The following is a 15240-nucleotide window of genomic DNA, read 5'->3' as shown; positions in this document are numbered from 1 at the left end:
TAAACCATCGTCGAAAATCCTCAAAAATCAGGTCAAATGCACACTTCTCTGTCGAGTTCATTTAGAGATCTCGACTGTCTCGATCGAGATTTATAAAGGTAAGTTTGGTCCAAATCGCGGTCGAACCGAAATCTCGAAGCGAGATCTCAACTCGACCGAGTTGGGGTAATATTTTATTTCACCTTAAATCTCATCTTGATTTTAAAAAAAAGAGAGAGATTACCGAGATCTTGGCGAGTTGTTGAACTATGGGATCAAGTAAAAGTAATGGAAAATGGAAAGAGGGATAAGTAGAATCATTTTGCTTTCATTTCTTTGTTATAGTTTCTATTTATGTAATATAAATGGTTGCTATGTCTTTAGCAACTTAGTAGTTTCTCTTTTGGTTTTGTCTCTTTCTTTTTTGTGTTACAGAAACTAGAACTTTTAGGGAGTCGTTAGTTTACAGCAACTTACTATCTTCTACTACATGCTTTTAATTTTATGAACACAAGAGAAGACTCTGCTTCTGCAACCTGTTGGGTGTGGGTTCGAAATTTGGAAGCAGCCTCTCCTACGAAGTAAGGTTAAGAATGTGGTGAATCAGCAACAACCTTAGATGGTGAAGTCTGGGCTGGGTAGTGGTGAAGCCTCCCATTGGGCTGGGTACTCCCCTCTTCCCCCTTTCTTCTCCATCTTGTTCTCAGTTTCAGCCATAGTACAAGATTTCGCGATATATCGGAATATTTCGGATTTTTCGAGCTTACCGAGACTAACTGGTAGCTCGAAATGAAAAAGTATCAAAACTCGACGATATTTCGTGGACTATCCACGAAATATCATCAAAATACTGTTTTTTGACAAAGTGTCACGTGACACTTGTTTTAAATGCCATATTTCGCAAGTCTCAGTCGATATATCGACCGTTGAAAGCTCAAAGTTCTTCATTTTTTGCTCTTCTACTCCTCTCTTCTAAGCATCATCCAAGCCTTGTTGAAGCTCATTTTTTACGGATTGTCGCCGGAAACACATCGGAACCTCATCTAAGCACATCCTCCAAGGGTTTTTCACTATTTAAGGTAAATCATTTTTTTTTTAAACTAATTTTTTTGAAATTACACTTGTTTCTTCTCCCAAACTATACCGTGGTCCACATATGTCCTTAAAACAAAGAGCAATGGACGTCGACTCTAGCGGAACATGAGTGGGGTCGATCCAGGAAGGCATATCAATTATTACTAGGATTAGTTTTAAACTTTTATACTTGTATGCCAGTTGTGACTTGTGAGTCTTGCACTCTTGTAAGTTGCAAGTTGTAACTTGTAAGTTGTGATTTGTGAACTTGTGGCTCTGTGGATTGAGTTATTGACTATTGAGTCTTTGACTATTATGGAGTTTATGAGTTATGATTTATGACTTATGTCTTGAGATTTCATTAGTTTGTTTAAATTTCTTTTATGTCTTTTACTGCCTAATCAATGTCTATTTAACTATCTATACATTAGGGTTGGTGACCGTATACTGTCAATCAAGGGTACAAACCCAAAACACTACTTTGAGTTCTTTGTCTTTGCAATATGAAGGTTTAAATGTATTTATTTAGCTTAAATAAGGGTGTCCATGAAGTATAAGCCCTTGATATGGCCAAAAACCCACCGAGACGGATTGCCGAAATATGGCAGAAAAAATGCAGTATTTCAGCGAAATTTTGGGATATTTCGGATATCTCGGTAAGCCCGAGATACCGATATATCTCGAAATCTTATACTATGGTTTTAGCAAACCACAAGGTGAGTGTGTGGATGTCTAACAAGGTAAACTAAATCCATCTTCTTGTGAATTCAATTCCACCTTCCTTGTGTCCGTTCTCTTTGTTTTGTTTCATTTTTTTATTCTCCCTATGTTCTGTTAATCTTCTTCCTAAGTTTTTTAGGATTCCGCTGACCTATCTTCCTGTTTCAACTATGGTAGGAACTAGGAACTAGGAACGTGCATCGTTTTTTTGCTAATGATCTTACATTGTCAATATAAACTATTGAGGGATTGATGGACTGAGAAAACACAAAAAACCTGAAATTGGTCAAAACTTGAAGAGTTGTGGTCGTTGGAAATTCATCCATGGGTAGATTCTATGGACTGGTTTATGGCTAAAGGAGAAATAGGAAAGGAAGAAAACCTAGGACCACCACCTTCACACAGCAGCAAGCAAAAAGATGGATTGAATTTTATACATAGCACACCAAACCTGTTTTTCATTCTACAATCAATTAAATTAGTAGTTACCAAACAGTTTTTATTTTTTGATCGAAAATGGTTTTCACTAACGATCTTTTTTTAAATAGGCAAAAAACAAAATGAAAAATGATACCAAAAAGACCCTAAGTTAGCATTCTCCCACTTTGGAACTAATCTGCACTGAGAGTAATAACAAATTGTACGTGTCAATAAACCTATGCTAGCTAGGCACTGGTCATATATTTACTCGTGAACAGTTGGTTTCTTTGTTTTCTTTCTTTCTTTTTTTAATTAGACTCCTGAACTTAAAAGGGAAGAACCATAAGTAGAAGTTAAAGGGGGCGAATCCTAAGCAATAAATTGTAGAGGAAGATCCCCTTCCGAAGAATATGACCCATAAATTGGGCCACATTACACAACTTCTCCACTGTTAACCTATAATTCATAAAGCTTCCAAGCTCCCTCTTCATGACAGGTGATGAGATAATGTAAAAATGGTAACTGAAAATATATGATAACTGCATTATCTGAAGAAGCTTAGCTCAACTATGTCAACATATATTCATGTAATATGGTACTGATACACCCACAGAATACTACATGGACACTCATCCCAAATGCTTTGATACCCTATCACCAGACACTCATCTGCATGGAAAAATAATGCCCTTTTACTAAAGGAACACATTAGCATCTCTACAAAAAATCAACAATGGCATTTGGAATTATCCATTCCAATCAGAAAAGAACAAAAATGAGGCACCAAACCCAGGTTTAAAATGAGCAATAGCAGAATAGATGATTAAACCATTCTCTTTTCCATCCACAATCCACGTAGGGCAAGCATGGAGAAGGAGGTACCTTCCCTACTCTCTCAAGTGCATCACAAACTGATTTTTAATGGCTGATCTTGCAAGTAAAGGCTCTAAGCTTTGGAGCAGCAAAGGTTTTCTGAATCACCTTATGTAGGAATTGGCGACTGTGATTCCATTGGAAGAGCATAAGGCCAAGAAGGAGATGGATCATGGACGAGAACTCTTAAAATGGTATAGATGACAATATACTGATGTCCTGAACGAAAGGCAAGACTGGCACATCTTCGAGAAGCTCAAACTGTGTGATGGAATGCGCAATCTTCTATAGTTGTCAAGATGCCACCTAGGCATCCAGGCACCATTGATCGGTTAGGTTCCTTGTTGGTGTCGTCTTGCGTCCAGGCACCCTCCAACGCTTTGGGTCGCCTAGAGGCTGTGAAAACTATGCTATCTTCCCCTTCCCAAGAGTCTCTACACCTACGGAATTCTAGTTCCCAACCAAAAGTGAATATGAAAATAGAAACATAATTGGCAACGAGCTATCTCTGTGGTGAGATAAGGAATGAGACAGAAATCCAAGGCTCAATGGACTATCCCCCCCCCCCCCCCCCCTCCCCCACAAAAAAAAATAAAAATAAAGCATGTGCATATTAAGATAGTATCTATTCGTAGGGAGTTATCTCCGCTAAGTGTGCATACTTGTAAATTTTTATTCCCTGATTATACAGGTGTTCAATACCAGAAATGAAAATCTGACTGATCACCAACATGTAACATATGACAGATAAGAATATTCAGTGACTGGTGCAGCATATCTGACATCCAACATAAGAAGTGTTCAGCCAAGTATAGCAGCCAACCTAACCAATTTAGATCTAGTAAATGCATAACAAAGCACCTTTTTTTTCTTATTAAGAAAAGATTATTAGCCTATCAAAGGCATAAACATCGAGAAAACAAAGGAAATTGCACATACTTTAGTCTGCTTTAAAGATAACAGATACGCAGCCATGAAACATGCAATACCCTCCACTATATCTTCTTGTCTGACTAGAACATAACCTTCTGGGTCTGACTCAATATTGGCATCCAAATTTGCACCATCCCATAAATCATTTTCACTGACCATGTCCCAAGAGCCACCTTCTTCTGTTACCACATACATATACTTTGTTAGCACTTTGAGATCGTTATATTGAATTTTAATCAAGAAGAGCAAATCTGATATAAAAAAGGTATTGGAAGAAAAGAAGAAAGGCCAAATAATTAAGAGAAAACAAAATACAAAATGCAAACTCGAGGGGAGGGAAAAGGGGTGGCTAGGAATTACACATGGATTGCTAGAACCATAAGGGGGAGGGTTTTGACTGCATACCTGCCGTATTTTGTGGTACTGCCACCTGGACATTCTCTAGCTTTTCGAGGAAGTTGGGTGATTCAATTCTAGATTTCAGAAGATCACATAACTGCACAAGAACAAGAAACAAGTGTTTTATTTTCATATACTAAGAATGTGAAGTGAAGTACCTATGAGTTAATACCTGTAAAACATCAACCCGTTAAAAATATAGAATAAGTATACGTGTAACCACAACCTCATTGTCATGTCTCCTTTATTGAGAGAAATAGACAACTATAAGGAATTAAATGGTATGATAAATTTATTGTCAGACTAGACGGTAACAGGCAAAGCTCGTAAATCACATATGAAACTATTTCCTCATAATAGACTCCATTACCTTCGACTATTAGGCTATTCAGATGGGCAGGGAGCATGAATGAAGGGAGTTACAATCTGAACAGTGTTGTTCATGAAGTGATATCAGACTGTATCACTCAATGGTACAGATTCTGTTAAGAGCACTTAGTTTCAGGGGTATATTTGTACTTAGACACTTACTTATGAATTTTATGTGCTATTTGTATTAGGCTAAGGGCCTGAGTGTAATTAGATATTCTTCTCAATATAAGGCTGTTTGTCTCAAGTTGAGAGACATAACAGATTACACCAAATCGTGTTTGAACTTTGCCTCCCTTGGAGCTTTTCTCCTCTCTTCTCTTTCTCCTCTAAAACCTAACATGGTATCAGAGCACTTTCTTCCTGGAGTTTGAAGGTTGTGTGGAAGGCTGGAGTGAGCTGCAATCTCCTTGTTCTTGCTGGTTTGCGAAGGAGACCTTGGGGTATCTTCACCAAGCTTCTCCTTCCTTGTTTGACAACCAAATAGGGAGCAACCAGATGCTGTAGCATCGTTTGGAAGTCTTCTTCCTTATCATTTGATCCTCTCAAGTCTGCTGGTAGCATCAGAGGAGAGAATCTGAGTTTCGGCCAGACAGTTTTTTCTCCCAGTTCCGCCAGACTGATCTCTTGGAGTGATCCAGCTCTTAGTGTGAGCTTTGTTTGCTGCTTTCTTTGGGCCATACAGCATCGTTTTTGGGTAAGGAAGACTTACCCTTGTTGCTCCGCTGCTGTTTGCTGCTTCGTTTGGGTTTTACAAGCCTTTTTTCAGTTTTTCTGGTCTCTGTTTTTGCCTGTTTTTACTGCTGTGTTCAAGGAGCAGTGGCTGTGGTTGAAATACTGTTGTTTGGACTTATTAAGCATTTGATTTGAGTTAAATATGGGTGACAAAAATGAGGAAGCAGCCTTGCCTTTGTCTGTAGACCCACTTGCTGCATCATCCTCTGTCCCTTCATATGAGAACACCAATGTGCAGCTTCCCATTGTCAAGTTGGACAATACCAATTACCTAGATTGGTCTCGATCCATGAAACTGATCTTTAGGTGTAAGGGAAAGATGGGGTACATAAATGGCAGCATCAAGACACCTCTTCCTACCGAGCAAGGGTATTCCAAATGGGACACTGAGAACTCACTGGTGATGGCTTGGCTTCTTTTCTCAATGAAGCCTGAGATTGGACGGAGGTTTATGGGTAAAGAGACTGCCAAAGATATTTGGAACAGTGTAGCCCGTATCTTTGATCGTGTTGGAGACTCTACAAAGGTGTACCAACTTCTCCAACAGATTGTTAGCCTACGCCAGGGCGATAGAAGCATCTCTGACTACTATTGTCTTGTTGTGGGCCTGTGGGAGGAGTATGATCACTATAGAGATCTTCAGTTGTGTCCTGATGATGAAGTCAAGGTACACAGGTTGTTTGAGAAGGAGAGGGTACTATTTCTTCTTGGTGGCCTGAATCCTGAATTTGAGCCTCTAAGGGTACAAATCCTTGGCCGACCTAGTCTTCCCTCACTAGAGGAGGTGTGTGGATATCTACAGAGTGAGGAAACCCGTAGGGGTGCCATGGAGACTAGTATCAACACCACTATTGAGCGCTCTGCTCTTATTTCTTCCATCCCTCAGGACTCCACTAAGGGAGCTGATAAGGGGGCTGCTAAGGGGTCTTCGAAGAGCCAATTCTTATGTGACCATTGTGGTAAAACTGGACATACGAAGGACTTCTGTTGGGATCTCCATGGGAAGCCCCACAGGTTCCACTGGGGAGGCGAAGGGACAATGGAAGAAGGGGCCTAAGGCTCATGTTGGGGTCATTGAAGCTGATTCATCCTCTCTTTCCCAGGTGACATTGCTGCCTTTCGCCGGTTGTAGCCCACCGGACGTTCACTGCAGCTCCTACTTCTCTTGCACTACAGGCCTCTTCCTCCTCCGGCATCACACCTTGGGTTATTGACTCGGGCGCCACGGATCATATGAGTAGTAGGTCCCAGTTGTATAATTCCTACTCTGTTTGTTCTGGGAAAAATAAGGTAAAAATTGCCGATGGTACATTTTCTTCCATCTCTGGTAAGGGAGATATCCAGGTTACACCTTGCTTACCCCTAAAGTCTGTTTTTCATGTTCCCAACTTTACTACTAACCTTCTTTCTGTTAGCCAATTGACTAAATCTTTGAACTGCTTTGTCACCTTCTTTCCTACCCATTGTCTTTTTCAGGATTTGGTGACGAGGAAGGTGATTGGCAGTGGTCATGAAGCTGATGGCTTATATGTTTTGGAAACTGGTGCTTCCTCTGTTGTACAACCTCAATCCTATGTTTGTGGGCTAGAAGGTGGACGTACTCAAGAGGATATTTTGCTTTGGCATCGTCGGTTGGGACACCCTTCTTTTTCTGTTATGAGGAAACAGTTACCTCACTTGTTTACTTCCTTTCCTGTCTCTCATGTTTTTCATTGTGAACCTTGTCTATTTGCCAAACGTTGTAAAACAGTTTATACATCCAATGGTAATAGATCTACTACACCTTTTCATCTTATACATACTGATGTTTGGGGGCCTTCCCCTGTTACCTCTTTGCGTGGCTTCCGCTACTTTGTCTCTTTTATTGATGATTATTCTCGGGTTACTTGGGTGTACTTGTTGAAACATAAAAGTGATGTCCATGTTGCATTTACAAATTTCTATGAGTTAGTGTATACCCAATTTCAAACCCGGATCCAAATTGTCCGTTCTGACAAAGGTGGGGAGTATATGTATAGTGGTTTGGAAACCTTTTTTTCTGACCATGGCATTATTCATCAGGTGGCCTGTGTTGATACCCCACAACAAAATGGGGTGGCTGAAAGAAAAAATCGCCACCTTCTTGAAGTGGCTAGGTCCCTTTGGTTTACCATGCATGTTCCCAAAACTTTTTGATCTGATGCTCTACTCACTGCTGTCTTTCTTATTAATCGCATGCCGTCTAGTGTCTTACAATTTCAAGTTCCTCTTGATGTCCTACCCTCACGGTCTTCTTCATTCTCTCTCCCTCCAAAGGTGTTTGGTTGTATTTGTTATGTACATGTTAGCAAATCTGCCCGCACTAAATTGGATCCTAAGGCTCTGAAGTGCATCTTTCTCGGGTATTCCTCCACCTCCAAAGGATATAAATGCTATCATCCTCCCACTCGTCGGTGGCTTCTCTCCAGAGATGTCCGTTTCTTTGAAACCATACCTTTTTTTTAGTCACCTCTTCAGGGGGAGTGTTCATCGCTTGGTGGTGGTATTGCAGATGAAGAGGTTCCCGAGTCTGTCTCACTTCCTATCTCCTATCCTGTTCCTATTTCACCTTTTCAGATTGACAAGGGAAAGAGAAGTTCTGTTGAGGGGGAGCCTTGTATAGAGAATGTAGTTGAGGGGGAGCATCCTTGTGTACAGGGGAACAGAGAACAAGGGGAGCTACTGGTGTATACGAAGGAAAGGAGAAATCCTGCTTCATGGCTGCCTATAAAGAAGACCTGCCAAAATCCTTCTTCATCACCTCATCCTAAGTCTCCATCCATCGAGACAGGTATACCTTCTTCTACTCCTATATCCTCAGACTTGGACCTTCCTATTGCCCACCGCAAGGGAACTCGGGCATGTACTAATCCCATTGCCAAGTTTGTTTCCTATGATTCTATTTCCCTTACAGGTATAGCCTTCTCTGTGGCTATCTCCTCCATATCTATTCCCAAAAATGTAGCAGAGGCTATGGCAGATCCAAAATGGAGAGAAGCAATGAACACAGAGATGTTGGCACTTGAGAAGAATCATACTTGGGACCTTGTTGAGCTCCCTAAAGGGAGAGTCCCTGTTGGGTGCAGATGGGTATTCACAGTCAAGTTCAAGTCTGATGGTACCGTGGAGAGATATAAGGCAAGACTTGTCGCTAAGGGTTATACACAGGTGTATGGCATTGACTTTCAGGAAACCTTTGCTCCAGTGGCCAAGCACAACTCCATCCGGGTATTTCTCTCAATGGCAGCAAATCTTGATTGGCCTTTGTACCAACTGGATGTGAAGAATGCATTCTTACATGGTGACCTAGAAGAAGAAGTGTATATTCATCCTCCTCCTGAGTTCAAGCATACTGGTGACAGTGGGAAAGTGTGTCGTCTTAGGAAGGCTCTTTATGGACTCAAACAGTCTCCTAAGGCTTGGTTTGAGAGATTTAGGCAAGCTCTCCAGCAAAACGGATATACTCAAAGTCAAGCTGATCACACATTGTTTATACAAAGGAAGGACATCACTATTACGGCTCTCATTGTTTATGTTGATGACATTGTGGTCACGGGAAATAGTGAAGCCGAAATCTCAAAGCTTAAACTTTACTTGTCTCGACAGTTTGAGATCAAAGACCTCGGTCCATTGAAGTATTTCCTGAGGATTGAGGTTTCTAGATCCAAGCAAGGGATCAATGTTTGTCAAAGGAAGTTTGTTCTTAATCTTCTTACAGAGACAGGCTACTTGGGATGTAAACCAGTCTCCTCCCCCATTGAGCAGAATCACAGACTAGGGGAAGATTGTGGTGAACCGCTTGTGGATGCTGAAAAATACCAGAGATTAGTAGGCAAGTTAATCTACCTTTCCCTCACCAGACCTGACATTACCTATGCTGTGGGAGTGGTGAGTCAATTTATGCATGCACCCAAGGTGGGACATCTTGATGCAGTTTACAGGATCCTCAGGTACTTGAAGTCATGTCCTGGAAAGGGTCTTCTCTTTTCTAGGAATGGTAACCTGAGAATTGAAGTATATACAGATGCAGATTGGGCCGGGTCTATTTCTGATAGAAGGTCCACCTCCGGATACTGTACATTTGTTGGGGGAAACTTAGTCACCTGGAGAAGCGAGAAGCAACCTATGGTAGCTAGGTTAAGTCTTGAAGCCGAGAATTTAGGGCCACGGCTCATGGTGTGTGTGAAATCTTGTGGTTGAAGAAACTTGTCCAAGAATTGGGGTTTGAGACGACAGAACCTATGAGTCTATACTGTGACAACAAGGTAGCCATAAGTATTGCACCACAAAGCATGTTGAGGTTGACAGGCACTTCATCAAGGAGAAAATAGAGTCGAAGACTATTTGTACCGCTTTTGTGAAGACAAGTGAACAAGTGACAGACATATTCACCAAAGGACTTAGTTCTCATCACTTCAGTTTTATGTTAGACAAACTGGGTATGTATGACATATACCACCCAGCTTGAGGGGGAGTGTTAAGAGTACTTAGTTTCAGGGGTATATTTGTACTTAGACACTTACTTATGTATTTTATGTGCTATTTGTATTAGGCTAAGGGCCTGAGTGTAATTAGATATTCTTCTCAATATAAGGTTGGTTGTCTCAAGTTGAGAGACATAACAGATTACACCAAATCGTGTTTGAACTTTGCCTCCCTTGGAGCTTTTCTCCTCTCTTCTCTTTCTCCTCTAAAACCTAACAGATTCAACTACTGTAGTGCATAGTTTGAAAAATCATTTTGGTAGGCCATTTTGGTCAGACCAAGATGAGTGAAATACCAAAATTTCGGTGAAATTTTGCCAAAACAGTGTACTTTTTCCGTGAGTTTCACTTGGCCATTTCCCCGCGGGGGCGGGGGGGGGAGAGGCAATGACCAAAATTCTCAACCCAAAATGAATGAAATTTCGGTGAAACAGTGCTGATTCTGGGTTTCACCTCCTGTTTCGTCTCAGACATGTTGAAATGAGCGAAATTTCAAAGAGTTTTTGAACAATGCTGTCATGTTGATTTGGCTTCTCAAGGAAACCACTAGAGACTCAATATGTTTACATGATTTACATGCCTAGTATGCTATTAACCATAGTTGTCAAGGCGTCGCCTAGGCGTCCAGGCGGTTTTGTTGGGGCCTAGGCAACCTCTGCCTTATTGCAAGGCACCTTGCTCTTGTTTTTTTGGTATCGAACCCGGTATTGGTTCTTTTTTATGCCAAATATCATTTAAGTAAATATTTCATTTACTTAAGATAATATTCATAAATAAGCAAACACCCCCCTATTTGAATCCAATAAAAATAGTTAAAAAAAAAAATTCCAAATGGATAAAAAGTCAACCCCCCAGTTCAAGAACAAAAATTGGATTTTCAATGGTAAGTAAAATTTTCAACTTTCTAATGTTGGGGTTTTTCTCAAATCTAAAAATTCTATAAATCTTAATATAGTAAAACATTGCTAAAACCAAAAGTGCGGTAAAATATTCATTGGTTTTGATATCTAAAAAAATATTTTCAGTCAGAGCGATTTTGACAGCATTTGCGCATACCAAATAAGGTTTGACCAGAACATAACTTCTTCAATATAGCAATTTTGGATTTGTTGGAAAGTTGGTTTTGTTCTCTACCTAATACTAAAAGTCTCATTTAAAAATAAAATCATCTGACTAGTCAAACTTCTTAGAGAACAAGAACATTTCTCTAACTCAAGAACAATTTAATTACTCATAGATAAGATCATATTTTCTAAGAACAGTATAAACCAAATGTATGTTTGATTGTTTCAAACTTCCAATAGCTTGCTTCTTCAGTTCTGTTGTCTTCTAGTTCTATGTTGATTTTTTATGACTTGATGGGACTTAATATTGATTTTTGATGACTTGAGGAGGCTTAATGCTGATTTATGATGATATAAGGTATATATTGTAGCATACTAAATAATGTTAGAAAGGGGGGAAATAAAAATTAACACTTGGGGACGCCTTGGTCGCCTAGGCGACGCCTAGACATGTGCCTTGTCGCCTAAGCGCTTAGACACCCATCCAGCGCCTTGGGTCGCTTTGGCGCCTTGACAACTATGTTATTAACACTTGGAATTGGGCTCCTCTATAGCGCAGAGGTGCGCGGCAGCAGAGCTCGCCACATGGATGAGCTCCCATTTGGACCGAGCTGAAAATCGTGAGCGTGGTGCCCATGCGATGGACAAGAGGATTTCTTAATTTTGAAATCTGGATTTCCAGCTCAATCCGCGCCGTCCAAATGGGAGCTTGTCCATGTGGCAAGCTCTAGTGCCACGCCACAAGATTTGTAGCGCACCCCCGCGCTACAGAGGAGCCGGATAGGATGAGAATGAGTAGAGCCGCACAGGAGAATAAAAGCTTCATCATTTTTGGTCCTTCCAAAGGGGAAACTTAAGAACATTAGGCCAGAACCCGTACTTTCCAGTGGACACCAATTACAAGTCTCAGAACTCACATTATAGATCTGATTTTTCATACTTTATAGTTCATATTTCCCACATGTTAATCGTGCATCCATAATTGTAATCCAAATCCATCTTACAAAACCCAATCTTAATACTTCCATACAGATTAATTACTACCCCAGAATATGCAAAAAGGTACTGCAGACAACATTAATGGGCGCAATAATTTCCCAAAGCAACCCATAAATTCTAGAAAAACAAATAAAGAAGTTCAGCCAGCGAATCGCTGGAATAAATGTGATGCCATAAAGATTATTGTTAGTAGACCAAAGGCTCTTCCAATTGAGCAAAACAACTATACTAATTAATTTTCTACCAAAAAAAAATACTAATTAATAAAATTTTCATCGGTCAGATTTCCAATATCCCAAAATTTCTAGTGCCTAGAGGATAAGGACTAAATAGATAAACAGGCTTGGGAATCCAGGAATGGCTGGAATTGGTGGGGTCTACAGGACTTCAAACTCGTTCCTCGGTTGATTTTCGATTGGAATAGGTCGAAACTATGCTCTGGTGGGCTGGTGGCAGAGGCGTTAGCTGTACGGCAAGCCCTAATCCTGGCTAACTCGTGGAACAGCTCGCATCTCATTGTCGAAGGAGATAACCTCTTAGTCATTGATATTCTATCCTACAACACGTCCTCCATTCCTTGGCGCATAGAAAGCATAATATTGGACTGCTGGAATTTATCCCAACAATTCTCTTCGGTGCTCTTCCATCATACTCTACGTGAAGGCAACGCGGTGGCCGACATTCTTGCAGGTCAGGGATCGTCTACGCAGGATGCTAGGGTTTGGTTTCATGACCCCCCTCCTTGTATTTCCCATCCTATCTTTGTAGATGCTGCTGGAACTTTGTTCCAAAGATAATAAAATTTCTTACCAAAAAAAAAACTTGATAAACAGGCTGGCGCTAGTTCCACTAAGATCAACCTGGATCGATCGAACGGACAACAAAATCTAGCATAATTTAACTCTAGGTTCAAATGTTCGACATAATCGGTCGGAAACAACAAACTTAACTGTAAACAAAAATTCTCAGACATCATCAAAGAGGAAAAGGGAGGAAAACAAGGCCTTACCTCAGCCGTATCAAGATCACCACACTGAGACGACGAATCCTGATCAGTCACCTCTTTTGTCTCTTCCTCCTCCTCCTCCTCCTCCTCCTCCCTCTCCCCCTCAGCATCAACGTCATCCTCACCGGCGTTCCTGAGCAATTCGAGAGCTCTCTGACATTGCTCGAGCACCGCCTGCAAGTCTTTCGTCTTGACACGTATCTGCTCCCTTGTTATCCCTCCTCTGGCATCACCGACAGTCGAGGAGGGTTTCGAACCAGAAACTTCAATATCCATTCCCTAGAAACAAAATCTAAGAAAGACAAAGCACTCCTCGGACTCGCTTCTCAACTTCAAGATCGTCTCCACCACGAGACAGACGGAGCTCGATGATGATCTGTCCTCTCTCTGTTTTTGTTCGGCGACTGTGAGCTTTGTCGTTGCTGTTGCGTCTCCTGCTTCGATGGTTTGGAATTTCCCAAGAAAGAACAAAAACTCAAAATTTTGGAGTCTAATCAAATCCGTCAAAAGAAATATAAAATATAAAAGTAAAATAATATTCCGTATAATTATTCGGCTTTTATGTGTCGTGCAAGGCGCAATGTAGCTTGTATGCTCGCAGATTTCCCCTGTATTTTCCTACCGTTTCAAGTTTTAACATGATCAATCATTGGATGTACGCTTTGAATAACTTACCAGATCGTACAAAATGGGTAATTAATTTATCAATTTATTCGGAGTGATTCCCTTATACCTTACACAACTTAGAAAGAATATTACCATTATATGCACCAGGATGAGAATTTGGACCCTCTCCAATGAGTATCCGCCCAATGAGGCATCCAACGGTTGGGCTACTGCGCACACATCCCGGCACATCATCCATGTTGGCTTGGCATGCATTGAAATGTGTGCATAACAGCCTGGCCGCTGGATGCCTCATTGGACACTCATTGGGTGATACCTTCATTGGAGAGGACCCAAATCCCTAGGATGACGCCTATCGACCTTTTCTTTTTATGGAAAAGCAAAGATATATTAAAATAAGGAAGATAGAGAGTGTATAATATTGTCATACACCTTAAGTTCCTTCTTGGAATTAATAACATAGTTGGAAATAGGGGTAAAACAGGGCCGATTATTTAAAACCCTAGCCCAACCCTGAGTCCTCTTATCTCAACCTAAGCCCAACCCGGCCCTAGGTCAGGCTAAGATATCTCAGCCCAAGCCCAACCTTGTTGGGTTCAACCTAGCCCAACCCGGCCCTGATTGACCCTGAAATTTAGTAGGAGTTGGTTGGCCCTGATTTGCCCTATTTTTTTGCCATTTACGTCATCCTATGCATTCAAAAAATGAGACAGTTATGTGATTGGGTATTGATTTGTTTCATACTCAATTGACTATTAGACTTTTTCTTTGGGTTAAAAAATTTAGCCTAATCTTAAAATTATAATTTTTTTTTGTTCAATAGATAAATTAGAATTTTTTTTGGTAAACCAATAGATAATTAGATACTAAAAATTTTGAAAAATGTAAACAATAAATTGTAACACATAACCTAACACAGGGTCAAGCCGGGTTGGGCTTAGCCCGAGGCCTCAACCCTGGCCCAACCTGACCCTAACCTAGGACCTGAAAATTTCAACCCTAACCCGCCCTCGGGGTTAAAAAATCCAGCCCAAACCCTGTTCGGGCTCAAGGCGGGCTCATGCCAATAGGGCCAAACTTACACCCCTAGTTGGAAATGAAGCTGATAAAGTCCAAGATATCATGGTGTTGTAAAATGATATGCCTGATAGTAGCTCCGAAATTTTCAATAGAAGAGGGACCAAACTCCAAGACTACACTAAAGAAGTGGGAGATGGGAGAATATCGAACAAATCAGGATTGCAACACAAGAACTTTTTCACATTATAACCCAACTGAGCAAAATGATCCAGTCCCTATAATAGGTCAAATAACTCTGACTACAAAAAATGGTTAATATCCAAAAAACCTGCAGCTAGCATAGTTAAATGTCCGTCCAACAAAATAGTAAACATTCATCCTGATTTCTTTAAGGGAAGTGTTGGTTGTTCCTACGCAAATCAAAATAGCATGGTGTAATATAGGCAATGAATCCAAACATGATAATAATGACACACTGCTTTTTATCGAAGCAGAATCATCAGAAGATAACGACAGAAGG

The 15240-nt window shown here is 40.7% G+C and overlaps 1 protein-coding gene across 1 annotated transcript; it reads right to left on the bottom strand.

Moving 5' to 3' along the window:
• Positions 1-3939: 3939 nt before the first annotated feature.
• On the bottom strand, positions 3940-13681 carry LOC122657711. The gene is made up of 3 exons (XM_043852504.1): positions 13077-13681; positions 4405-4495; positions 3940-4178 (listed from the first exon to the last, which is right to left on the bottom strand). Exons 1-3 carry the CDS (start codon positions 13347-13349, stop codon positions 3955-3957), a joined length of 588 nt encoding a protein of 195 aa, XP_043708439.1. The 5' UTR covers positions 13350-13681; the 3' UTR covers positions 3940-3954.
• Positions 13682-15240: the final 1559 nt, after the last annotated feature.

This window comes from Telopea speciosissima, chromosome 4 (genome assembly GCF_018873765.1).
Source record: "Telopea speciosissima isolate NSW1024214 ecotype Mountain lineage chromosome 4, Tspe_v1, whole genome shotgun sequence".
In the NCBI taxonomy this organism is placed as follows: Eukaryota; Viridiplantae; Streptophyta; class Magnoliopsida; order Proteales; family Proteaceae; genus Telopea; species Telopea speciosissima.
This window is presented reverse-complemented; position numbering and strand designations above follow the sequence as displayed.

Excerpts from the sequence above, each read along its gene's own strand:
- LOC122657711 (XM_043852504.1), bottom strand. The coding sequence starts at position 13,349 with ATGGATATTGAAGTTTCTGGTTCGAAACCCTCCTCGACTGTCGGTGAT. Across the intron at positions 4,496-13,076 it reads GTGATCTTGATACGGCTGAG|TTATGTGATCTTCTGAAATC; the intron begins GTAAGGCCTTGT and ends GTTCTTGTGCAG. Across the intron at positions 4,179-4,404 it reads AGTACCACAAAATACGGCAG|AAGAAGGTGGCTCTTGGGAC; the intron begins GTATGCAGTCAA and ends ATGTGGTAACAG.